Raw genomic sequence first — 26,758 nt, forward strand, 5'->3', positions numbered from 1 at the left:
TGGACAGCCACAGGGACACGATTACCATCTGAACATTGAAGGGTTACTCCTCTGCAAGCAGAACGTTAGTATTGCTCAGGGAGGAGGAAAGAAGAGGAAGAGGAAAACAAATAACACAGTTCAAGGGATTCCCATTTCTCCTGTAGCATCAGGAAGGAAATGGCTTGTCGGGTGAAATTTGGTAGAGCGCCTTGGAAAATGGGGTCCTGACAGCATGCTGCTAATGCCATTGCTGTCAGCATCTCTAAAGAGAGCCTAAATACTCCATTAATACCAATTCAGACACTTGTTTCTCCTAGGATATAGATGGAGACCACTAAGCGACCCACACCCCAACCTTGCCACATCCATTAAGCAATGCAAGATCGTCCTAGATCTACATTGAGCTGAGATGGATCACTTAAGACAGTGGCAAGGAAGTGTTTTCCAGAGCCCCTCGGTGAACCCTTCAAATCACGACGTACCTGTCCAAGTAGTTGACGATGTTGGGGTTTTTGTTTTCCCTCATTACCAGGATTTCATTGATAATCACTTCTTTCTTGGGCTGCTGCTGCAAATTCATCTGTTTGGTTGCAACCTGCAGGGAAGGAAATGCAAGAAGTAGAGCATTACTACAAGAGTCCCCTAGAAACCTGCCAGCACCAACGTCAATCATTTTAATCCCCCATTGAAATAAAGGGGAAAGCCACTTATTCATCATCGGTTACTCAGCAATTTAGCAATTCCTGCAGCCAGTCCATTTCTACTCTGGCTGATGCCAAAAAGGACAAGGGGAATTACTGTTTTCATACTGGATCTTTACATCACTGCTGGACAGCCAACTCTACATTTTTTTTGCAAGAAAGAAGTGATACCTTTACTCTAGTATGGACTGGTACATCAAAGACTTCTTATTCCTTAAATGATTCTTATTAACTTTATTTTGAATCAGAAAGGAGAAAAAGGGATTTTATTCAAAGGATGAAGTGTGGATACAGACAGAAACAAGCCCCAACACAGCTGCAGCCTCCCTCATAGATGGGCTCCTGCTGTGGACACCAGCAGTTCATTATCTCCCACACCCAGGCTGGATCCACAAAACTCATCTTGAGTCAGGGGAGAGAGATGTGCCAGGCTGGTTCCCTGCTCTGAGGAGTGCTCCTCACTTCAGTATAAAGCTCTCCTTTCCTCTCAAACAGCCAAAAGGGACGAGTCTGTCCTTGTCCAGGATGGCTTGGCAAACAATCACATTTACTACTACATCATAACCTGTGAACACCTTCCAGAGAGCACCAGTTTTAATCCAATCTACTCCAATCCAATCTTATCCATGTAACAGTCATCTCCACTGCAACTAAATCATCAATCTAATGTCAACAAACTCGAATTTCCTCAGCCTTTCCTATCGCTTGGCCAACTCTCTTAAGATGTAAGGGTTGAAGAAAAGCAGAAGTCATTGAGAGATGTCATTGTGTGTGAGACTGTCTGCCCTGGACACCTGATCCCAACTGCTTTTGACCAGAAGCAGGATGCAGTTGCATAAACAAAGGTGCCACCTGAGACGTCCAGGATATTTGAGATAGTTATGCAGGGCTAGTGGAGAGGACACAGGATTTGTTAAAGACTGGTGTCCTTTGGGAACAGCAGCAGGAGGCCAGCTGAAGCATCACAAAGGGCATGAACACCCCAAATAAACCACACCTGTGGGAAACCCAAAAGATTTTGTGTCTCCTTCTCCCCATCCTCCTCCCCTAGAGTCTGCAAAAGGGAGGAGAAGCTGACACTTTCTCTTAACCTTTGCCAGTGCATTAGCCCTGATTCCCATCCTCAGGGGATGAAGCTCTTCTGGGTTGTAGGAGACTGAAATTGGACTAATGCTAAAAGCTGCTGAGCTGGCATGAGCTGAGTAGGGATTGAATTCTCACTCCAGTAACCCCACCAGCCAAAGGGATCTGATTTACTTGCCCTCAGCACCTGCTAATTAACAGTGCACTTACAACAAGTTTGCCAAAAAAAAAGGGAAAAAAAAGATACAACTTCCCCAAAGGAGACATGTTACATCAAACAGATAGCTTGATACCAAACCTCAGGTCTTGGCTTCCTTCCTCCCTACGGGAAATGTTAAGTCTTAATAAAAGTTTATACAAAACTGCACAGACTGCCAGGAAAACCCATGTGAAAACCATTTCACGTATGGAATATTTTCCACTGATTGCCACACAATACTTCAAGAAACCAGTTGTTTTTTTCAAAGAACCTCCTTTCAAACAAGCCTCTTACCTGGAACGAGAGGCGGACTGTTTTCCACTGATCTCCCCAGAGTACAGGTAATATGAAGAGGGCTGTGATAGAGAAGCCCAGGACAAGAAAAGTCCCAATCTGGGGAGATACAAAGGACATTAATAAGCTTTGGCATTTCTGCATAGGGTGTGCAATCTAGTTGCCTAACAGGCTTCTTTAATCAGCTTGGACTCAATACATTCGGGATGCACAAGCTTGGCTGTGCCACTTCATAGACAAAGAGATCTAATGGGACTAAAACCAGACCCACAGTGCTATAAATTGGATTTTCTGCATGGCAAAACTGATTTTACAAGTTAAGTACCTAACCTGAGTCAGCCCTCAAGGCTCCCTCTCTAGTCACGGGAGAAAGAGAGGAATTTACAGAGGTGATCCATTTCCACTTGCTTTATGATAAGGGATGCCTCTCTCTGTCTGTTGATGCAGATGGAGCCTAGATGAACAACTATCGTTAAATTCTGTAGTTGGCTGAACTCAGAAACACCAAGTTAAACCCAAAAGAGACATCAGCACAGCTTCCTTATGCTGAGTTGCTTTGGAAGAGGCTTCAGCAACTGCAAACATTTCTGTAGTTCAGAAATAAGAATTTAATCTTTAACTAAAAAAAAGCGAAGGGGTAGCTCATTCCGTGCTGTGGCTTCTTGCCCAGGTTGGTACCAAGCAGTTATGATGGCAGGCTCTTCTTGGAACCTTATTTGCCTGCTGAGAACTAAACACGAGTAGAAATTGGACCAAGGCCCTAACCAGTCTTCAGGGAGATCCTACAGATCAGCATCCTAATAATCAGTCCCTAATCTCTTCCACATAGGGATGCAGCGTTGGTGTTTTCCACAAATTGCTCTACAGCTTTCTGGATCTTCTGGAAGCCCATTTTTGATAGTAAAATTGATCGTTTCCACTGTGTAAATGAAGAAACAGAGGATCGAGTATTTTGACATTCAACTATTCCACTCCACTGCAAGATTTGCAATCTTATTACGCTTTCCCCTAAGCTTCATGGCTCTTTTTTTAAAAGCCTCACCTGGCTTTCAAGAAGTTCTTAAGAAAGGTGGTTTCTAAAGCATCATTTTGCAGCAACAGCTCTCTGAGGAGTTGTTTCTATGCCTTCCAAACTCCACGTGGCTTTTCCAAAACCACCCCAAGACCAAAAGACACGGGGCACCAGAATGCCTTGGAAAAGCCAGGTTTCTGTTCTGCAGAGGAAGCGGCCACTGTTTTTAAAGCTGTTGGGTCCTGCTACAGGGACTTACGCTGTGCTCCTCATGGAAACTTTGCCTTTGTCTACATGCAACCACATGTAGACATGTTAAATGCAGACATCCTCACCTCAGTGAGTCACCACGGGCTCCTTTTAGAGCCAGTGGGGAAAAAAGGTACTTTAGGTGTGATTCATCTCATCTCAATTTAAGTGTCTATGACCAGCTGGATGATTTGCATCCTCAGAGGGTTCATTTCCCTCACCTGACTGCACAGGGAGCTTGGGGTGATTAGCTCACTTGGAGATATCATTAGTATGGATATTTAAAGCCTCCTAAGATTAACCTCCTCCCTCTCTCCTATGATCTAAGCTGTTTTGCACGCAGGGAAACACCACAGGCTGATGGTTTAAAGCATGGTTAGGGTTACCAGAAAACCCTCTCCCCACCTTGTGACTCCAGTGCAGGTACAGCTGCTGACCTTCTGCAAGCAAACACATCGCTAGGACCTGGGAAAGCAAGAAGAGATTATTTGCATCCTGGTACAAAATGACAAAATGAGGCATTTCTAGAATTATTTTTGTATAGGGAAGTCACTTTACTCTAGGCCTTTCTGCACAATGGCAAGGCAGGACAGGTGGGTGGAGAGAAGCGGTTATTGCTACAGTAAATACATTCCTGAAATGGCCAAGCACTCACCAAAACTGCCTTGTAGGGTCAAAACCTCCTCATGGGTGACAGATAGTTGAGCATTTTGGGGTACACACTTTGTGACTGCACTCTGAGAGATAGAATATGGCCTGGGCCAGCAGCCATGACATGAAAAATAGAGCAGCAACCTTACTTTTTTTCTATGTATTTGTTGTCACTAAAGGCACATCATCCATGGGGGACAGCTCAGGGAATAAAAGTCTCAAAAAAAAACAAAAACACCAAACAAACAAACAAACAAACAGAGCAGAGAGCAAAGGAAGGCACACAGTGACAGTAATTGCAAGAAATGCAAGAAATGCACGTCTCAGAACATGGAAAACTGCCTTGGAGATTCAAAACCTCTGGTTTGTATTAGGTTAATTTTTAATCCCCAGCTGTGGCCCTATGGCTGGTGTGTTCCTTTCCCTGCTGGCAGGTTGGAGCCCTTGGGGATCAGGGTCCCTTAAGGACAGCAAAAACCCCAGCCAGGGCAGGGGACAACCTGAGATGCCCTGAACACCAAGTAAAGGATGAGGAAAACCAGTCCGTGGCTCTTCTGGAGACTAGCTTCAGGTTGTCACAGACAACTGATGAACCTGGTGACAAGTTTCACCAGCCCAGGTGCCTTGTGATGAGTTTCACCAGCCCAGATGCCTTGCTGCTGTGCAAACCTGTGAGGGTTTAGAGAAAAAACATCTGTTAGCAGTCATCAGTGCTCCACTGAGATGATAATTTATAATCCAGGTCCTTGCAGACTGTAACACAGTGGGACTGTGTGAAAGCAGGACAAAGAGATTTAGGGCAATAATGTGCTGGGAAGGGGAGCTGTTCTCCTGAAACCCAACTATAAAGGAATGTAAGGTGTTTCTGACCCAGCTACAAATACCCTCTCCTTCCAGGATGATGCTGATTTGAGGCAAGATAAGCTCAGCAGAGAATACAGATCAGCCTTTAAGGGCTACTTGACATGTCAGCCTCCTTTAATTGAATCCTACACCTAGGACATGATGAGTAACCGCGGGAGCAGTTCACAGAGAACTGAATTACTGCTGAAGATCTTAAACCAGGCACATTTAAATAAGCCATTTTAGAAAAATGAAGGGAAAAGACACTTTCAAAACCTCCCCTTTTCGGCAAGCAATGTTACGAAGACTTGGTCCTTGCCTAAGGTGCATCCAAACACCTACTTCAGAGGCCGTGCTCAACTAGACTCTCCCCTGCTACTCCTGTGTAACTTTCTTACAAAAGATGCAGCATATTTGGGGATGCCATTGGAGGAAAAGCTCGTTTTTATGGATAGAGGTAACAGCTCATTACCAGCTTACAAGAAGTATAATCACCAATTTTCATCCCCGGATGGTGAAGGAGGAACTCTCGCAGTTGCTCCACTGGTCAGTGGAGGAGAACACGTCTTGATGGACCGGTGAGATGATGTGATGTGGACAAGATCTGTCCTCTGTGTGCTCTGGCTCCTCAAAAGCTGCCTCAGGACCTGTCTGATCTGCTCTTCCATGGAGAGCAGCTGTGTTTAGCAGTGTCTCACACAGTTCCACCTACAGCAAGACTTCTTCAGGCCAAAGGACAACCACCACCAGCAGGTCTGGCTCCTCCAAACTGCTCCTACACATACCCTGGGATTCACTGCAATGGGGGCTTGACAGCACAAGCCAGGTTTCTACATTCACTTTCTGGCAAAAAAAAATGCAGGCTTTCAGAGCTTCCATGATACCCCAGTCCCTCAGGGATGAAGGCTTGAGGTCACTCTTTGGACTTCACTACCAACGTACAATTTTGAGTCGTCTTCTTAGTGTATGAATGCAGAGGCCCCAGCACATCTGAACCCCTTTACATTATACAGTCACGAGTTACCTCCCCAAAACCCCTTGGAATGAATGTGTTTAACTGCAGAGAGGCAAATATCATCTTCTGTGTTTGAAAGACTGAACAAGAAAGTATTTTTCTTCTCCCCTGAGCCTGAACTGTCCTACAACAAGACCCCGCAGCTTAACCTTTTAGCTCTAATGGGGATGAGAAGATTGCCTTGGGAGTGATAACAATTAAATTCATTGAAACTGATTGTCTGAAGAAAATAACCCTGATGCGTGCAGGCGGAGAGAGCCTTTGCACAGACAGCAAGTGCTTTGTCGTGCAGCACTTTGTTCAGCCACTGGTGGCTGCTGGGCAGAAGAGTGTTTGCTTCAGTAGTTCACAATAAGGACGTGGAAGGAGGCCTCCAGGCCTCAGTTGGGTGGAGGAAGAGACTACGATGCTCACAAACAAAACCACGCCAAGCACTGCTTGCTGTAAAAACTCTGCTCCAGCAAGGGCATCAGCGTGCTCAGCTTTCTGACATGTTGGGCTGCTGATGTAAAACATCACAAGGAAGCATTGCCTGGGTGAAGATCTCTGGTCCTTCCTGCAACACGTGGAATCCTCCCTCCTCCACATCCCCATCCCATGTCCCTGCAGGTCAGGATGTCTGTCCCAGGTGATTGAAATTCGCTGATTCAGCCAAAAACTGTTGAGAAATAACAGGCAGGCAGCACAGCCAGCCTCTTAGGAAACAAGGCAAACGCAAGTTTTCACACGGAGCCAACATGGTCACAGCCCACCATGGTTCAAAAAGGGTCTCTACGTGCTCCTAAGACCTGGTGAAGAACAGACCATGGTTTAACCTAAGTCTAGCTATGATGCGTGATACCAACAGTCTTGTAGGGAAGTCACACATCACAGGAACCACCAGTGGCTCAATGCAGAAGGTATTTCTGCTGTGTTACGCCCCCTGAACATCACTTGGGTAGGAGGGAGAAGTGCTCAGGGAAGTGCCAGCTGGCTGTGGTTGCTCAAGAGTGCTGAACCTCTGGAGATGAATGTTTTTGGTAGGATAGCAGTAGCCTGATGCACCCCAAGGTGGGAGGTCCCTGACTTGCTGTAGCCATGCCCTGCTTCTTTTGCCCCTGTGGAAAGCCACTGCACATTTTGAGATAGCAGGAGCACGTACAGCCTTGTGCCTCCCAGAACTTAACATCAGTGCATGCAGGAGTCTTGCCAAATTAGACATGATGGACATAGCGATGCAAGCAAGCAGGGCAAGTGCCCTTAGAAATACCCAGTGACTTTAGGTGGGTTACTTAACAGCTTCATGAAGATGAGGAGCAAACGGATCCTGACCGCACATGCATCTTTGCCAAAGCTCAGAGTTGCCCAAAGTAACGTTGCAACCTCCAAACTACCCACACTGATCCATTAACACCAGGAAAGCTAGGTAGACCTAGCTAAATAACAGAGATTAAGCTCTACAGCCACCAGCACACCTCAAAATCCTTGTAATTAAATATTGTTATTTGTCCTACTTAGAGAGAAGTTATTCCACAGCTTTTATAATGCTATTGATTGCTTGTAGCATGGCCAAGCAGCTGTCCTATTTCTCACTTTGTTATTTTATTGCTAGCACTGAAATAAAATCACTATTTATTTGTACTTCAGCAGGGACAAAGGACCTCGGAAACCTGTTGTGTTGGGCACTGCGTGAGCAAGGCTAAGAGAGGTTCCCTGCCACGGGCAATTTACAGGCTGGCTATATGATGAGACGTCAATGAACGGGTAGGAGCAGCAGGAACTGATGATAAAAGCCAGTTGCCTTGGTCACAGAGGTGAGTCAAAGCCACAAGCTCAACCTCAGCACCTGGCATCTCAAAATGAAAGCTGGAGCAGGAATGAGACGGAAAGTGGGGAAAATTTAATGCGATTTGGAAAAGTGAAGACCTCAGGAACATAAACCTCTTTGGGCATAAATTTAAGGAGTGTTTTGTGACCACATCTGCAGTCTCCAACTGGAGACAAACCCTCCAGCAAGGCAGAGAGAATCAAGGCAGCTTTAGTGATAATGTTTCCCTTCTTCTCATGAGCTTTACAGTTCAGGGTTAGAGGAATAACTCTACTTTGACAACACATCACCACTACAAGACTCAGATCTCCATACTTCCCTGCTGTCAAATAACAAAACTCAGCTTCCACATAACCAATACTGGCACAGCTTTGCTTGTGTTGATGGAGAAATGGGTCAAGTTCACCAAAGGGAAATCACCCTAAGTCCCCCAGGATTTCTGAGCACCAGAAGGGATCAACCACCCAATCTGAACACACTTCAGAGGTGGAAAAATCCGAGGCCAAAAGGTAAAGGCAGGCAGAAATGCTGCAGTCCCAATGTTCTCCTGCCCCAAGGGACACAGCACTGCTGCTCTCTGATACTCTGGAGTTGGCAAGTCCAGGAGAAAAAGTCAGCTTTCATCTACTGCCATTCTTTCTGCCGCTGATTAATGCTTCTTTAGAGTCTCAGAACGGCAGCAGCACTCCCAAAGCTGAACCCAGTAGACAAACTAAAGGAAAGAAAGGAACACCAAAAAAGAGACAACTGTCTCACAGTCGAGGTCTGAGGGCCCCATCATCACAGATTTATTTTACAAAGAGCTGAAGCACATTTTCCACCCCCGTGGGAGGTTTGACAAAAGGAAACACATGAACACTCCTCATCTGTGTCGGTAAAAAGCCTGGCAGCTTCGTCCTTCACTTTCACCAGGAGTCCAGACAAAGACACCAGGTTTTCAGTGAAATAACTGAGGATTTCTCACAAGCTTGGTTCCATCACCTCTGCAGGAAGAGCTGTATCTGGCAAAATGTGTTCACGCCAAACTGCTGCAGTTAGTGCAAGACGTGCCCCTTCCAAAAAGCTTTGGGAACTCTCCCCCAGAAGGGAGACAACCAGAGCATTCGATAGCTGGAAGCCCTCCTGTTATCCAAATGGGAACAAGCATGGCCAGACCGCAACACCACAGCCAGATGTTAGGGTGAGCTGCGTGCAGAAGCCACGGGAATTAAGGGGCTCAGCAGTTGGCAGGCTCGGGGCACGGCAATTATTTGAGGTTGGTTACAGAACACGCTGCACAGCTGCTGCCAGTAGCAAGTACAGCACAAAAAGGAAAGTACTCTGTAAACGCTTCGGTATGGATTTGGGGTTTTTTGGTTGGTTCGTTTTGGGTTTTTTTGTTCGTTTCTTCATGGTAAATCATCTCTGCTGTGCTTGTGACTTCAGATGACGCAGTATTTAAGACCCCAAATGACATTTCTCCGCGTGCCTATTCTCACTCTAGAATGCTGAATTCCGTCCTGTTCCCCAGCACTTACCTGGAGCAGCTCTTTTGCAGAACCTCTTTTTTCCACGTCCATTTCAAGACAGCGATTTAAGAAGTCTCGGAATATGGGTGAAAGCTTTTCTGGATTCTGCAGTTCCGGAGTCCCGTTAGTAGCAATGAGATACAGGGCCTAAAGCAAAGCAAGCACCAAACAAACAGGAGGTTACGAAGGTCAGACTCCAGCTGCGGTTCACAGAGGCACCCATTTTTCCTCTCCCTCCCCACAGTTCAATGGGGAAAAACAAAACCAAAACAAAAACCCTTATCAGGGTGACGAAGAAATGCTTAAGTTTCAGCAAAGAGAAGAGCTGCCGGCCTTATTTTTATGTGGATGGGATCCAATCCTTTCTTGCTTTACCCTCGTAATCTGGGTTTGGATCCTGCAGCCCTCTCAAGGGATTAAGAGGACAAAACCAGCAGTCCAGACTGTGTTTACATAGGGAAGTTGGCTGGCACAGCTCTGCCAGTGCTCGACTCCTGCAATAACTATATCCTCATGGGAAGGTACCCCTGAATAATCAGGAGGCTTTGTTCTCTCGATACTTTGCCCAACTGCACAAGGCCTCAAAAGTCAATACTCTAAAGATGCAGTTGGTCCCTTACAAAAGATGGCCAGTAGGTTCTCAAGCAGCACTTAACACCCTACAGAAACGAGTGGAGTCGTTTTGCTGCTGCTTGCGAATGAAGAATTTTCTAAGAATCAGGAAATTCAGAATTCATCCACTGCAAAATTTTATTCTTAAAAGAAAATCGCTAGATGCCTTTTAAAAGGAAACAGACATCTGGCAGAGGCCTTTTGAGCTCATCGCTCATCACATCTCAAGGTAGAGGTCTGATAGCCTGGGAACTGCAACAAGTTAAGTTAAATGAGAGCAAAGCACCCCGTTGCTTAGCCATCCTCATTTAACTCCACACCAACATTTTCCTTTCGCATTTCTTCACTGCTGCACTTCTCTCCCAAAATCACCTCCAGTCAAAGAGGCGGAAACAAGTTAAACAGAACTGTTCTAGATCCCTTCGTCCTGTTTAGCTTAGGAAAAAAAGCCATAAAACTGGCTTACACCAAGAACAGCCGCATTCTTACAAACTGACAGAATTTCCCCTTTCATTAAAGAATACGAAGGGAGAGACACCAGCAGGGGCAAAGCCTGACTAAAGGCTTGTTAAACCTGGAGCTTTACTGGGAGCATGCCAAGAAGAACAATGCACCAGCAAGAAAAAGCCCTGTTTGTAAAAGAGTAATGTGGTATTCTTCGAATTCAAGGACAGCTCTCTTCCCCACTCACAAGGATTTAAGAAGCCAGGCACTCTGGGGCCAGAAGGTGCCCCTGTCAGCCTCTCCAGAAGGGGGGGAATTATGGATGCACCACAGGATTAACTCAGACCCTACCTGAAGGTCTGCAACAGGAAGAGCCTGTGCCCTCTGCCACCCAGAACCAGCCATGGCTTCTAACTTAAATGACCACAATCTTCTCACTACAGCATCCAAGGAGACGTGTAGCTGCATGTGATGAAACCACAGCGGAGGTTCACCTGCCTCCTCCAGAGCCTAGGTTAACCAGCAGGCTCAGCGAAGGCCTGAGGGCAAAAAAAGGCACTCGCTTACTCTCAGGGGGTTTTCATTGAGGTAGGGGGGTTCTCCTTCGATCATCTCGATGGCCATTATCCCCAGTGACCAGATGTCCACTTTGGGCCCGGAGGCTTTTCGTGTCACCACTTCAGGCGCCATCCAGTACGGGGTCCCCACCACGGTGCTGCGCTTGCTCTGTTCGGGAGCGATCTCGGCGCGGAAGCCAAAGTCAGCTGGAAAAGCAAAGCAGGAGGGAAGAAAAAGTTAGAAATCAGCAGGTTTCTCCAAAAACAACACGTACTGATGCCACAGCTGTGGTACAAGCTAGCCTGTTGCACTGCCTGCTACATTGCTGCTGCAAAGGAGGCCTGCTTTTGTGGTTAACAAGGTGTTCAGGAGTAAGCTTCTAAATCTGACTCGCTGAGGCCATCAACATCACAGAGCTGCTCACTTGTCGATGTGAAGGCTGGTGATCAGTAAAGAGCTGTACATGGATGCTGTGAAACGTGGCACTGCAGCATTTTGCAGCTGTAATACACTGTGTAACACATGCTCTCAAGCCTGTTCCTGGGTCTGTGAAAACAGAAAGCAATGCCCAGTCTGTCCCCCCTCCACCCACACCCACCAGTATTATCTGGTCGTATTTTCAGTCCCAGAGATAATATTTCCCCAGAAGATGTACCATCTCTCAAACACGATTTGCTTTCTAGAGCAAATACTGTGTTCAGAATAAATTTAAGTTCCCTATTTGGTACTTATTATTTTCTTTGAGAAGACAGAAAGCTGGAGAGCCTTCCTGTGGAAATTGCTTGGCCCTGTCTTATTTGCATTTGACTTTCCAAAAGATCACAGAATCATAGAATCACAGAAAAATTAAGGTTGGAAAAGCCCTCCAAGATCACCTGGTCCAACCATCCCCCTACGAACAATGTCACCCACGGAACCACGTCCCCAAGCACCACGTCCAACCTTGCCTTGAACACCCCCAGGGACAGGGACTCCACCACCTCCCTGGGCAACGCGTCCCAGTGCCTGACCGCTCTTGCTGAGAAGAAAAGTCTCCTAATTGTTTTAATTGGTGAAGAGTAGCGCGCTTTGTTCAGTTCTTTGTTTTGATTGTTGAAGAGTAGGGGCATGACGTTTCCATTTTTCCACTCACCAGTGACATCGCCCGACTGCCAGGACTTTTCAACTGTGATGGAGAGAGGCTTGGCAACCCCATCAGCCAGTTCCCTCAGGACCCTGGGATTCATGTCATCAGGTCCCATAGACCTGGACCTGTTTACATTCAGCAGGTGGTCTCGAACCTGCTCTGCACTTACAGTCGGTGGGACTTTGCTCCCCCAGCCTCCACCTACGGGTTCAGGGAAATGAAAGACTTGGGAAGCCCATCTACCAGCGCAGACGGAGGCAAAGAAGTTGCTGAGTACCTCAGCCTTCTCCGTGTCTGTCGTTACCAATTACTCAGCTATAGAAACTCACTCCTAATATAAGAAATTAGACACCTCTAATCGCTTACACACTACTACACACTGGGTTTGTAAGATTAAATGCTTTCTAGCTGAACAGATTGCAACTTCCCCTCCACCCACCTCCATCACCCAAGTACCTGCAGTATTTTCAAGACTCGACGGATCACAAACGGAGAAAGGCTTGTCACCCTCCACCTAAAAACCCAGCTTTCTAGACCGGAGGTGCATTAAAATCCTGTTACTTCACACAACACAAACAGATGGCCCAAGGCTAAATGAACACCAAATCTCATTGCACGTCTGTTAGCAGTTCACAGGGATTTATGCTTGCCAATCTCCATTGAAACAGATGCCACAAAAATACCTACTGCAGCATTTCTACACACCCTCCACCACCACAGCACCAAGCATCTCAAGCACCCATCTCCCCACCAGGCCTGTCCCGTAGCAGGGAAGAAGCCTGGGTTGATAACTAAAGTCACCACCAGCGCTCTTCCCCTCATACTTAGTTTGACGGAGCCGTCCATGCCCAGCAGGATGTTGTCACTCTTGATGTCTCTGTGAATAACTTGGTTCGAGTGGAGGAATTCCAGAGCCTGGAGACACTGAAAAAAGAAAGGACGAGGTTCTTACTGTGCATTAAGTACATTTAGCCAGCTATGGACTCTAACAATGTGCATTTTGAGTAGCACGGGCTTAGCTTTTTAGAGCCTTTTCTATATCCAGTATGTGCAGGGCTACAGAGACATCCCCACTGGGACCAGCAGGAGGACAGGTTAGCCCTGAAGAAAACAGGCGTAACCGCAAGGATTCCAGCCCCATTTTGCAGTCCTCACTCTAGGGTGAAAGCTAACAGGAGCATGCCACCACCTCCCCAGTGAAATCCATCCTCTGAGAAGATGACTGCAGCAGTAGAGAAGCTGTAGACAGCTCCTCCAGCAGAATACATCAGAGAAAGCCCTGTCCCCTTCCTCCTCACAGCTCGCCCAGGCTGTGGGTGCAGCTTTACCTCTCGGCACACAGCTGCGATTTGTCCTTCGTCCATGCAGGTCTCTGTCACAACATCTGTTAGGGAGCCTCCTGCCAAGTACTCCGTGACGACCCAGAGCTCTTCTCCTACAAGGTAGCTGAAGTGCCAAAAACAGCTTTTAGAACAAGCAAATATGAGCATGTCACCGTTTCCTGAGTCAGAACGCACTGGGTTTTAAAGCTATCTTAGAAGTGCAGGGAAACATGAGGCTTGAACAGAATATTGAAATGTACTGGGGCACCAGGTACTCATGGCAACTTCTGTGTGTTGGAGGATCTGACCACAACCTGAAAGAGCAGACAAAGGGTGAGTGCAGAAAGCTGAGGAGAAAACAGGGCTGAGGTGATGGAAGAGCAGGTTCAAAGTTTCCTGCCCACAAAAGCAAGGCTGATTTCTTCTGCCATGGGAAGGGCCCAGGCTAAGAAAGAGACAAGCTCACGATTCCTTCCAACACTGGGAGAGAGAGGAAAGAGATACCAGGAAAGGACGGGGTCCAAGCATGCATCCCTAAACAGCTGGTGCACAGCATGATTTTTCAAGGGCTCTTGCACTGAAAAAGGTGGCTGTGGGCTGTTCTGACACCACTGGCATCCTCCTACCCGAAGCAACGGCCTACCCTTGCCCAGGCACACGGACAGTCCTGGGTGGTTGCCCACGTACAACTTTTCAGGTCTTTTTCAAGAACACCATTTTTTAAGCATCGTGCATTTGAAAAATCTCATCTGTAGGAAGCCTGTAGGAAGATAAATAGGAAAAAGCTGAGATGAGGGTGACTTTTCACATCCATTTGGGATATTGTTCTCTGCTGGGAGCACGTGTGCTCATGCCTAGAAGCAGAAGACCTGGGTTGAAGGCACCAGCATTAACTCATGTAAAAAAAAATCATCACCAACCACTTCTGCCTTCTTGGGCCCATCCAGAAAAAAATCAACACAACCTTTCACAACAGATGCATCAGGATGACACATTCCCGAAGGAAGGAACCATCAGCTTGAAAACCATAAACCCCACCTTCACAGCTTATCTGCCCCGTTTGGAAAGGAGCAGACGGATGAGTCGAGAGAGGCGGCAGAGAATCAAATTGCAAGCTTCTGCCTGCTGGCAGGAGAATTCATCAAGAAGTCGACACATACAAGCTGGGAGTTGGGGTTACTGGGAAGCGCAGTTCCGTAACAGTGGCTATCACCTAAAATGAGGATTTGTGGGGTTTGTTAGGTTAACGAGGGTTCCTCTTCCAAAAGAAACCCCGAGGCAGAACTTTGCTCTGCCTCACGCTGGGCATCCTCTAACTTTAGGTGCCTACATTTAGAAACAGGTCTCTGAGGGCCTCTTTCACACGGGAGAAAAACACAGGCAGGACCAGAAGGTAATTCAGCACAAGTGGCTGCTTGTCTGTGCAGGGTCACTGTCTTCAGATACGCATGCTTCTACACTCAGCAATAAAAGTACAGCTGAGTTAGGGCTTAAGCTTCCCAGCACACCTTTGTGCCACACAGGGCAGCAGAGCACTGCCTGAATCCTAAATGCCCCATTTGCACGGTGGTGTTTGGGGGCCTGTGAGCCAGCCAGACCTCTTAACATCTAGTAAGACCTCGTAACTACTAGGAAGTAGGTAAGAGAGGTAAAGGCAGGTAAGAGACACTGGAAACCCTTGCATAAGGCCAGGAGCTGAGGCAGAGGGATGGGAGGGCTGGTTTATACTGGTGAGCATCTTGCAGCTTCCAGTAGGTACTCAGAAGGGGGGGAGTACCTGTCTGCACTGTCAAAAAAGAACCACAAAAAAGGAAACAGGTCCCACAGCGGCCAGCACATCCTTCCTTCTGTGACAGCAGTAGGTGGAAGCCAGCAAGCAGCGCTCAAACACCAGCTTCACTCAGCACTCAGGAAACCAGCAGGCACATTAGGGCAGGCAGGAGGGATGCAGCTGCCCAGCAGCAAGATCCTGCGCTTGCAAAGCCCCACAATAGGCACAAGAACCCCCAGCGTTCACCCTCGTTGCTGTTCTGTCCATTTGCTGCACTCGAACAAAAGCTAATCCCCCTGAAAAAGCTTAGCGAGAGAAAGTCGAGGACGAAAGAAGCGGCTCTTGTTGCTGGAAGTTTAAACAAGACAGCAGGACGTGCAGCTACCCTACAGCTGGGATGTATTGGCTAGACAAGGCATGTGCATGTACACGGGGATGTTCTCTCTAAAGGAAGAACATGCATCTCAAACAGTTTTCCCAAAACAAAGCCTCTGATCAGCCTGGAGAAATACACACTTTCAGCCCACATGCAATCCTTAAATGTTCTTTTCTGCTTTGCTCATTTTGCACAGGTAATTTCTGCCGTTTCTAAGAGTGCCCAGCACCACTTTCCCTGCACAAACGCACCCCTTCCTCAAAATTTCACCAGCAGGCTTTGTCCTTTCGGTAAGGCAGCTCTTTACATCCGTACTTATAACATGGAACACAGCACCATATAAATTCAGCACCACAGTGGATGCTGCAGCATGAGAAGTACTTTTTTTAGCTAGGACATCAGAGGAAGATGTTAAGGCAACAGTTGATAGGCTTTTGATATCCATGCAGAGCAAGCGAGTGTCCAAATTCTCTCTCTCCGATTCCCAGAAGAGATTCTGGGTCACATCCCTCCGTTCCATCTTCAGAAGATGAGCTGCCAAGATTAAAGTCTGAAGCTCACCCATCTAGGCACAGTTTTCCCTACAAAAAGCCAAACTTGTAGTTAATCAAGACTGCTTGTTTCTGACGAGGGCAGCAGGCTGGAAACCCTGCTGCAGCTCCACTGCAACTAGCTTGAGCATAAGGTGAATGATCCAGGCTTGACACAATGCATCAGTGTCTATCCTAGTGTCTATCAGGACTATTCCACTCTGTGCCACCTCTCCTTTCCTCCCTTACGTGGACAGCCACAGGGACACGATTACCATCTGAACATTGAAGGGTTACTCCTCTGCAAGCAGAACGTTAGTATTGCTCAGGGAGGAGGAAAGAAGAGGAAGAGGAAAACAAATAACACAGTTCAAGGGATTCCCATTTCTCCTGTAGCATCAGGAAGGAAATGGCTTGTCGGGTGAAATTTGGTAGAGCGCCTTGGAAAATGGGGTCCTGACAGCATGCTGCTAATGCCATTGCTGTCAGCATCTCTAAAGAGAGCCTAAATACTCCATTAATACCAATTCAGACACTTGTTTCTCCTAGGATATAGATGGAGACCACTAAGCGACCCACACCCCAACCTTGCCACATCCATTAAGCAATGCAAGATCGTCCTAGATCTACATTGAGCTGAGATGGATCACTTAAGACAGTGGCAAGGAAGTGTTTTCCAGAGCCCCTCGGTGAACCCTTCAAATCACGACGTACCTGTCCAAGTAGTTGACGATGTTGGGGTTTTTGTTTTCCCTCATTACCAGGATTTCATTGATAATCACTTCTTTCTTGGGCTGCTGCTGCAAATTCATCTGTTTGGTTGCAACCTGCAGGGAAGGAAATGCAAGAAGTAGAGCATTACTACAAGAGTCCCCTAGAAACCTGCCAGCACCAACGTCAATCATTTTAATCCCCCATTGAAATAAAGGGGAAAGCCACTTATTCATCATCGGTTACTCAGCAATTTAGCAATTCCTGCAGCCAGTCCATTTCTACTCTGGCTGATGCCAAAAAGGACAAGGGGAATTACTGTTTTCATACTGGATCTTTACATCACTGCTGGACAGCCAACTCTACATTTTTTTTGCAAGAAAGAAGTGATACCTTTACTCTAGTATGGACTGGTACATCAAAGACTTCTTATTCCTTAAATGATTCTTATTAACTTTATTTTGAATCAGAAAGGAGAAAAAGGGATTTTATTCAAAGGATGAAGTGTGGATACAGACAGAAACAAGCCCCAACACAGCTGCAGCCTCCCTCATAGATGGGCTCCTGCTGTGGACACCAGCAGTTCATTATCTCCCACACCCAGGCTGGATCCACAAAACTCATCTTGAGTCAGGGGAGAGAGATGTGCCAGGCTGGTTCCCTGCTCTGAGGAGTGCTCCTCACTTCAGTATAAAGCTCTCCTTTCCTCTCAAACAGCCAAAAGGGACGAGTCTGTCCTTGTCCAGGATGGCTTGGCAAACAATCACATTTACTACTACATCATAACCTGTGAACACCTTCCAGAGAGCACCAGTTTTAATCCAATCTACTCCAATCCAATCTTATCCATGTAACAGTCATCTCCACTGCAACTAAATCATCAATCTAATGTCAACAAACTCGAATTTCCTCAGCCTTTCCTATCGCTTGGCCAACTCTCTTAAGATGTAAGGGTTGAAGAAAAGCAGAAGTCATTGAGAGATGTCATTGTGTGTGAGACTGTCTGCCCTGGACACCTGATCCCAACTGCTTTTGACCAGAAGCAGGATGCAGTTGCATAAACAAAGGTGCCACCTGAGACGTCCAGGATATTTGAGATAGTTATGCAGGGCTAGTGGAGAGGACACAGGATTTGTTAAAGACTGGTGTCCTTTGGGAACAGCAGCAGGAGGCCAGCTGAAGCATCACAAAGGGCATGAACACCCCAAATAAACCACACCTGTGGGAAACCCAAAAGATTTTGTGTCTCCTTCTCCCCATCCTCCTCCCCTAGAGTCTGCAAAAGGGAGGAGAAGCTGACACTTTCTCTTAACCTTTGCCAGTGCATTAGCCCTGATTCCCATCCTCAGGGGATGAAGCTCTTCTGGGTTGTAGGAGACTGAAATTGGACTAATGCTAAAAGCTGCTGAGCTGGCATGAGCTGAGTAGGGATTGAATTCTCACTCCAGTAACCCCACCAGCCAAAGGGATCTGATTTACTTGCCCTCAGCACCTGCTAATTAACAGTGCACTTACAACAAGTTTGCCAAAAAAAAAGGGAAAAAAAAGATACAACTTCCCCAAAGGAGACATGTTACATCAAACAGATAGCTTGATACCAAACCTCAGGTCTTGGCTTCCTTCCTCCCTACGGGAAATGTTAAGTCTTAATAAAAGTTTATACAAAACTGCACAGACTGCCAGGAAAACCCATGTGAAAACCATTTCACGTATGGAATATTTTCCACTGATTGCCACACAATACTTCAAGAAACCAGTTGTTTTTTTCAAAGAACCTCCTTTCAAACAAGCCTCTTACCTGGAACGAGAGGCGGACTGTTTTCCACTGATCTCCCCAGAGTACAGGTAATATGAAGAGGGCTGTGATAGAGAAGCCCAGGACAAGAAAAGTCCCAATCTGGGGAGATACAAAGGACATTAATAAGCTTTGGCATTTCTGCATAGGGTGTGCAATCTAGTTGCCTAACAGGCTTCTTTAATCAGCTTGGACTCAATACATTCGGGATGCACAAGCTTGGCTGTGCCACTTCATAGACAAAGAGATCTAATGGGACTAAAACCAGACCCACAGTGCTATAAATTGGATTTTCTGCATGGCAAAACTGATTTTACAAGTTAAGTACCTAACCTGAGTCAGCCCTCAAGGCTCCCTCTCTAGTCACGGGAGAAAGAGAGGAATTTACAGAGGTGATCCATTTCCACTTGCTTTATGATAAGGGATGCCTCTCTCTGTCTGTTGATGCAGATGGAGCCTAGATGAACAACTATCGTTAAATTCTGTAGTTGGCTGAACTCAGAAACACCAAGTTAAACCCAAAAGAGACATCAGCACAGCTTCCTTATGCTGAGTTGCTTTGGAAGAGGCTTCAGCAACTGCAAACATTTCTGTAGTTCAGAAATAAGAATTTAATCTTTAACTAAAAAAAAGTGAAGGGGTAGCTCATTCCGTGCTGTGGCTTCTTGCCCAGGTTGGTACCAAGCAGTTATGATGGCAGGCTCTTCTTGGAACCTTATTTGCCTGCTGAGAACTAAACACGAGTAGAAATTGGACCAAGGCCCTAACCAGTCTTCAGGGAGATCCTACAGATCAGCATCCTAATAATCAGTCCCTAATCTCTTCCACATAGGGATGCAGCGTTGGTGTTTTCCACAAATTGCTCTACAGCTTTCTGGATCTTCTGGAAGCCCATTTTTGATAGTAAAATTGATCGTTTCCACTGTGTAAATGAAGAAACAGAGGATCGAGTATTTTGACATTCAACTATTCCACTCCACTGCAAGATTTGCAATCTTATTACGCTTTCCCCTAAGCTTCATGGCTCTTTTTTTAAAAGCCTCACCTGGCTTTCAAGAAGTTCTTAAGAAAGGTGGTTTCTAAAGCATCATTTTGCAGCAACAGCTCTCTGAGGAGTTGTTTCTATGCCTTCCAAACTCCACGTGGCTTTTCCAAAACCACCCCAAGACCAAAAGACACGGGGCACCAGAATGCCTTGGAAAAGCCAGGTTTCTGTTCTGCAGAGGAAGCGGCCACTGTTTTTAAAGCTGTTGGGTCCTGCTACAGGGACTTACGCTGTGCTCCTCATGGAAACTTTGCCTTTGTCTACATGCAACCACATGTAGACATGTTAAATGCAGACATCCTCACCTCAGTGAGTCACCACGGGCTCCTTTTAGAGCCAGTGGGGAAAAAAGGTACTTTAGGTGTGATTCATCTCATCTCAATTTAAGTGTCTATGACCAGCTGGATGATTTGCATCCTCAGAGGGTTCATTTCCCTCATCTGACCGCGCAGGGAGCTTGGGGTGATTAGCTCACTTGGAGATATCATTAGTATGGATATTTAAAGCCTCCTAAGATTAACCTCCTCCCTCTCTCCTATGATCTAAGCTGTTTTGCACGCAGGGAAACACCACAGGCTGATGGTTTAAAGCATGGTTAGGGTTACCAGAAAACCCTCTCCCCACCTTGTGACTCCAGTGCAGGTACAGCTGCTGACCTTCTGCAAGCAAACACATCGCTAGGACCTGGGAAAGCAAGAAGAGATTATTTGCATCCTGGTACAAAATGACAAAATGAGGCATTTCTAGAATTATTTTTGTATAGGGAAGTCACTTTACTCTAGGCCTTTCTGCACAATGGCAAGGCAGGACAGGTGGGTGGAGAGAAGCGGTTATTGCTACAGTAAATACATTCCTGAAATGGCCAAGCACTCACCAAAACTGCCTTGTAGGGTCAAAACCTCCTCATGGGTGACAGATAGTTGAGCATTTTGGGGTACACACTTTGTGACTGCACTCTGAGAGATAGAATATGGCCTGGGCCAGCAGCCATGACATGAAAAATAGAGCAGCAACCTTACTTTTTTTCTATGTATTTGTTGTCACTAAAGGCACATCATCCATGGGGGACAGCTCAGGGAATAAAAGTCTCAAAAAAAAACAAAAACACCAAACAAACAAACAAACAAACAGAGCAGAGAGCAAAGGAAGGCACACAGTGACAGTAATTGCAAGAAATGCAAGTCTCAGAACATGGAAAACTGCCTTGGAGATTCAAAACCTCTGGTTTGTATTAGGTTAATTTTTAATCCCCAGCTGTGGCCCTATGGCTGGTGTGTTCCTTTCCCTGCTGGCAGGTTGGAGCCCTTGGGGATCAGGGTCCCTTAAGGACAGCAAAAACCCCAGCCAGGGCAGGGGACAACCTGAGATGCCCTGAACACCAAGTAAAGGATGAGGAAAACCAGTCCGTGGCTCTTCTGGAGACTAGCTTCAGGTTGTCACAGACAACTGATGAACCTGGTGACAAGTTTCACCAGCCCAGGTGCCTTGTGATGAGTTTCACCAGCCCAGATGCCTTGCTGCTGTGCAAACCTGTGAGGGTTTAGAGAAAAAACATCTGTTAGCAGTCATCAGTGCTCCACTGAGATGATAATTTATAATCCAGGTCCTTGCAGACTGTAACACAGTGGGACTGTGTGAAAGCAGGACAAAGAGATTTAGGGCAATAATGTGCTGGGAAGGGGAGCTGTTCTCCTGAAACCCAACTATAAAGGAATGTAAGGTGTTTCTGACCCAGCTACAAATACCCTCTCCTTCCAGGATGATGCTGATTTGAGGCAAGATAAGCTCAGCAGAGAATACAGATCAGCCTTTAAGGGCTACTTGACATGTCAGCCTCCTTTAATTGAATCCTACACCTAGGACATGATGAGTAACCGCGGGAGCAGTTCACAGAGAACTGAATTACTGCTGAAGATCTTAAACCAGGCACATTTAAATAAGCCATTTTAGAAAAATGAAGGGAAAAGACACTTTCAAAATCTCCCCTTTTCGGCAAGCAATGTTACGAAGACTTGGTCCTTGCCTAAGGTGCATCCAAACACCTACTTCAGAGGCCGTGCTCAACTAGACTCTCCCCTGCTACTCCTGTGTAACTTTCTTACAAAAGATGCAGCATATTTGGGGATGCCATTGGAGGAAAAGCTCGTTTTTATGGATAGAGGTAACAGCTCATTACCAGCTTACAAGAAGTATAATCACCAATTTTCATCCCCGGATGGTGAAGGAGGAACTCTCGCAGTTGCTCCACTGGTCAGTGGAGGAGAACACGTCTTGATGGACCGGTGAGATGATGTGATGTGGACAAGATCTGTCCTCTGTGTGCTCTGGCTCCTCAAAAGCTGCCTCAGGACCTGTCTGATCTGCTCTTCCATGGAGAGCAGCTGCGTTTAGCAGTGTCTCACACAGTTCCACCTACAGCAAGACTTCTTCAGGCCAAAGGACAACCACCACCAGCAGGTCTGGCTCCTCCAAACTGCTCCTACACATACCCTGGGATTCACTGCAATGGGGGCTTGACAGCACAAGCCAGGTTTCTACATTCACTTTCTGGCAAAAAAAAATGCAGGCTTTCAGAGCTTCCATGATACCCCAGTCCCTCAGGGATGAAGGCTTGAGGTCACTCTTTGGACTTCACTACCAACGTACAATTTTGAGTCGTCTTCTTAGTGTATGAATGCAGAGGCCCCAGCACATCTGAACCCCTTTACATTATACAGTCACGAGTTACCTCCCCAAAACCCCTTGGAATGAATGTGTTTAACTGCAGAGAGGCAAATATCATCTTCTGTGTTTGAAAGACTGAACAAGAAAGTATTTTTCTTCTCCCCTGAGCCTGAACTGTCCTACAACAAGACCCCGCAGCTTAACCTTTTAGCTCTAATGGGGATGAGAAGATTGCCTTGGGAGTGATAACAATTAAATTCATTGAAACTGATTGTCTGAAGAAAATAACCCTGATGCGTGCAGGCGGAGAGAGCCTTTGCACAGACAGCAAGTGCTTTGTCGTGCAGCACTTTGTTCAGCCACTGGTGGCTGCTGGGCAGAAGAGTGTTTGCTTCAGTAGTTCACAATAAGGACGTGGAAGGAGGCCTCCAGGCCTCAGTTGGGTGGAGGAAGAGACTACGATGCTCACAAACAAAACCACGCCAAGCACTGCTTGCTGTAAAAACTCTGCTCCAGCAAGGGCATCAGCGTGCTCAGCTTTCTGACATGTTGGGCTGCTGATGTAAAACATCACAAGGAAGCATTGCCTGGGTGAAGATCTCTGGTCCTTCCTGCAACACGTGGAATCCTCCCTCCTCCACATCCCCATCCCATGTCCCTGCAGGTCAGGATGTCTGTCCCAGGTGATTGAAATTCGCTGATTCAGCCAAAAACTGTTGAGAAATAACAGGCAGGCAGCACAGCCAGCCTCTTAGGAAACAAGGCAAACGCAAGTTTTCACACGGAGCCAACATGGTCACAGCCCACCATGGTTCAAAAAGGGTCTCTACGTGCTCCTAAGACCTGGTGAAGAACAGACCATGGTTTAACCTAAGTCTAGCTATGATGCGTGATACCAACAGTCTTGTAGGGAAGTCACACATCACAGGAACCACCAGTGGCTCAATGCAGAAGGTATTTCTGCTGTGTTACGCCCCCTGAACATCACTTGGGTAGGAGGGAGAAGTGCTCAGGGAAGTGCCAGCTGGCTGTGGTTGCTCAAGAGTGCTGAACCTCTGGAGATGAATGTTTTTGGTAGGATAGCAGTAGCCTGATGCACCCCAAGGTGGGAGGTCCCTGACTTGCTGTAGCCATGCCCTGCTTCTTTTGCCCCTGTGGAAAGCCACTGCACATTTTGAGATAGCAGGAGCACGTACAGCCTTGTGCCTCCCAGAACTTAACATCAGTGCATGCAGGAGTCTTGCCAAATTAGACATGATGGACATAGCGATGCAAGCAAGCAGGGCAAGTGCCCTTAGAAATACCCAGTGACTTTAGGTGGGTTACTTAACAGCTTCATGAAGATGAGGAGCAAATGGATCCTGACCGCACATGCATCTTTGCCAAAGCTCAGAGTTGCCCAAAGTAACGTTGCAACCTCCAAACTACCCACACTGATCCATTAACACCAGGAAAGCTAGGTAGACCTAGCTAAATAACAGAGATTAAGCTCTACAGCCACCAGCACACCTCAAAATCCTTGTAATTAAATATTGTTATTTGTCCTACTTAGAGAGAAGTTATTCCACAGCTTTTATAATGCTATTGATTGCTTGTAGCATGGCCAAGCAGCTGTCCTATTTCTCACTTTGTTATTTTATTGCTAGCACTGAAATAAAATCACTATTTATTTGTACTTCAGCAGGGACAAAGGACCTCGGAAACCTGTTGTGTTGGGCACTGCGTGAGCAAGGCTAAGAGAGGTTCCCTGCCACGGGCAATTTACAGGCTGGCTATATGATGAGACGTCAATGAACGGGTAGGAGCAGCAGGAACTGATGATAAAAGCCAGTTGCCTTGGTCACAGAGGTGAGTCAAAGCCACAAGCTCAACCTCAGCACCTGGCATCTCAAAATGAAAGCTGGAGCAGGAATGAGACGGAAAGTGGGGAAAATTTAATGCGATTTGGAAAAGTGAAGACCTCAGGAACATAAACCTCTTTGGGCATAAATTTAAGGAGTGTTTTGTGACCACATCTGCAGTCTCCAACTGGAGACAAACCCTCCAGCAAGGCAGAGAGAATCAAGGCAGCTTTAGTGATAATGTTTCCCTTCTTCTCATGAGCTTTACAGTTCAGGGTTAGAGGAATAACTCTACTTTGACAACACATCACCACTACAAGACTCAGATCTCCATACTTCCCTGCTGTCAAATAACAAAACTCAGCTTCCACATAACCAATACTGGCACAGCTTTGCTTGTGTTGATGGAGAAATGGGTCAAGTTCACCAAAGGGAAATCACCCTAAGTCCCCCAGGATTTCTGAGCACCAGAAGGGATCAACCACCCAATCTGAACACACTTCAGAGGTGGAAAAATCCGAGGCCAAAAGGTAAAGGCAGGCAGAAATGCTGCAGTCCCAATGTTCTCCTGCCCCAAGGGACACAGCACTGCTGCTCTCTGATACTCTGGAGTTGGCAAGTCCAGGAGAAAAAGTCAGCTTTCATCTACTGCCATTCTTTCTGCCGCTGATTAATGCTTCTTTAGAGTCTCAGAACGGCAGCAGCACTCCCAAAGCTGAACCCAGTAGACAAACTAAAGGAAAGAAAGGAACACCAAAAAAGAGACAACTGTCTCACAGTCGAGGTCTGAGGGCCCCATCATCACAGATTTATTTTACAAAGAGCTGAAGCACATTTTCCACCCCCGTGGGAGGTTTGACAAAAGGAAACACATGAACACTCCTCATCTGTGTTGGTAAAAAGCCTGGCAGCTTCGTCCTTCACTTTCACCAGGAGTCCAGACAAAGACACCAGGTTTTCAGTGAAATAACTGAGGATTTCTCACAAGCTTGGTTCCATCACCTCTGCAGGAAGAGCTGTATCTGGCAAAATGTGTTCACGCCAAACTGCTGCAGTTAGTGCAAGACGTGCCCCTTCCAAAAAGCTTTGGGAACTCTCCCCCAGAAGGGAGACAACCAGAGCATTCGATAGCTGGAAGCCCTCCTGTTATCCAAATGGGAACAAGCATGGCCAGACCGCAACACCACAGCCAGATGTTAGGGTGAGCTGCGTGCAGAAGCCACGGGAATTAAGGGGCTCAGCAGTTGGCAGGCTCGGGGCACGGCAATTATTTGAGGTTGGTTACAGAACACGCTGCACAGCTGCTGCCAGTAGCAAGTACAGCACAAAAAGGAAAGTACTCTGTAAACGCTTCGGTATGGATTTGGGGTTTTTTGGTTGGTTCGTTTTGGGTTTTTTTGTTCGTTTCTTCATGGTAAATCATCTCTGCTGTGCTTGTGACTTCAGATGACGCAGTATTTAAGACCCCAAATGACATTTCTCCGCGTGCCTATTCTCAGTCTAGAATGCTGAATTCCGTCCTGTTCCCCAGCACTTACCTGGAGCAGCTCTTTTGCAGAACCTCTTTTTTCCACGTCCATTTCAAGACAGCGATTTAAGAAGTCTCGGAATATGGGTGAAAGCTTTTCTGGATTCTGCAGTTCCGGAGTCCCGTTAGTAGCAATGAGATACAGGGCCTAAAGCAAAGCAAGCACCAAACAAACAGGAGGTTACGAAGGTCAGACTCCAGCTGCGGTTCACAGAGGCACCCATTTTTCCTCTCCCTCCCCACAGTTCAATGGGGAAAAACAAAACCAAAACAAAAACCCTTATCAGGGTGACGAAGAAATGCTTAAGTTTCAGCAAAGAGAAGAGCTGCCGGCCTTATTTTTATGTGGATGGGATCCAATCCTTTCTTGCTTTACCCTCGTAATCTGGGTTTGGATCCTGCAGCCCTCTCAAGGGATTAAGAGGACAAAACCAGCAGTCCAGACTGTGTTTACATAGGGAAGTTGGCTGGCACAGCTCTGCCAGTGCTCGACTCCTGCAATAACTATATCCTCATGGGAAGGTACCCCTGAATAATCAGGAGGCTTTGTTCTCTCGATACTTTGCCCAACTGCACAAGGCCTCAAAAGTCAATACTCTAAAGATGCAGTTGGTCCCTTACAAAAGATGGCCAGTAGGTTCTCAAGCAGCACTTAACACCCTACAGAAACGAGTGGAGTCGTTTTGCTGCTGCTTGCGAATGAAGAATTTTCTAAGAATCAGGAAATTCAGAATTCATCCACTGCAAAATTTTATTCTTAAAAGAAAATCGCTAGATGCCTTTTAAAAGGAAACAGACAGCTGGCAGAGGCCTTTTGAGCTCATCGCTCATCACATCTCAAGGTAGAGGTCTGATAGCCTGGGAACTGCAACAAGTTAAGTTAAATGAGAGCAAAGCACCCCGTTGCTTAGCCATCCTCATTTAACTCCACACCAACATTTTCCTTTCGCATTTCTTCACTGCTGCACTTCTCTCCCAAAATCACCTCCAGTCAAAGAGGCGGAAACAAGTTAAACAGAACTGTTCTAGATCCCTTCGTCCTGTTTAGCTTAGGAAAAAAAGCCATAAAACTGGCTTACACCAAGAACAGC

The 26,758-nt window shown here is 46.5% G+C and overlaps 1 protein-coding gene across 1 annotated transcript in view; it reads right to left on the reverse strand.

The window, feature by feature from the left end:
• The window catches only part of LOC136787871 (serine/threonine-protein kinase PAK 1-like), a 55,213-nt gene extending 28,455 nt beyond the window's left edge, over positions 1–26,758 (reverse strand). The window contains exon 1 of the mRNA XM_066985256.1: positions 465–26,758. Within this exon, the coding sequence (XP_066841357.1) occupies positions 465–700 (236 nt within the window). The 5' untranslated portion in view covers positions 701–26,758. The remainder of the gene's footprint in view (positions 1–464) is intronic.

Source organism: Anser cygnoides, chromosome 31 (assembly GCF_040182565.1).
Source record: "Anser cygnoides isolate HZ-2024a breed goose chromosome 31, Taihu_goose_T2T_genome, whole genome shotgun sequence".
In the NCBI taxonomy this organism is placed as follows: Eukaryota; Metazoa; Chordata; class Aves; order Anseriformes; family Anatidae; genus Anser; species Anser cygnoides.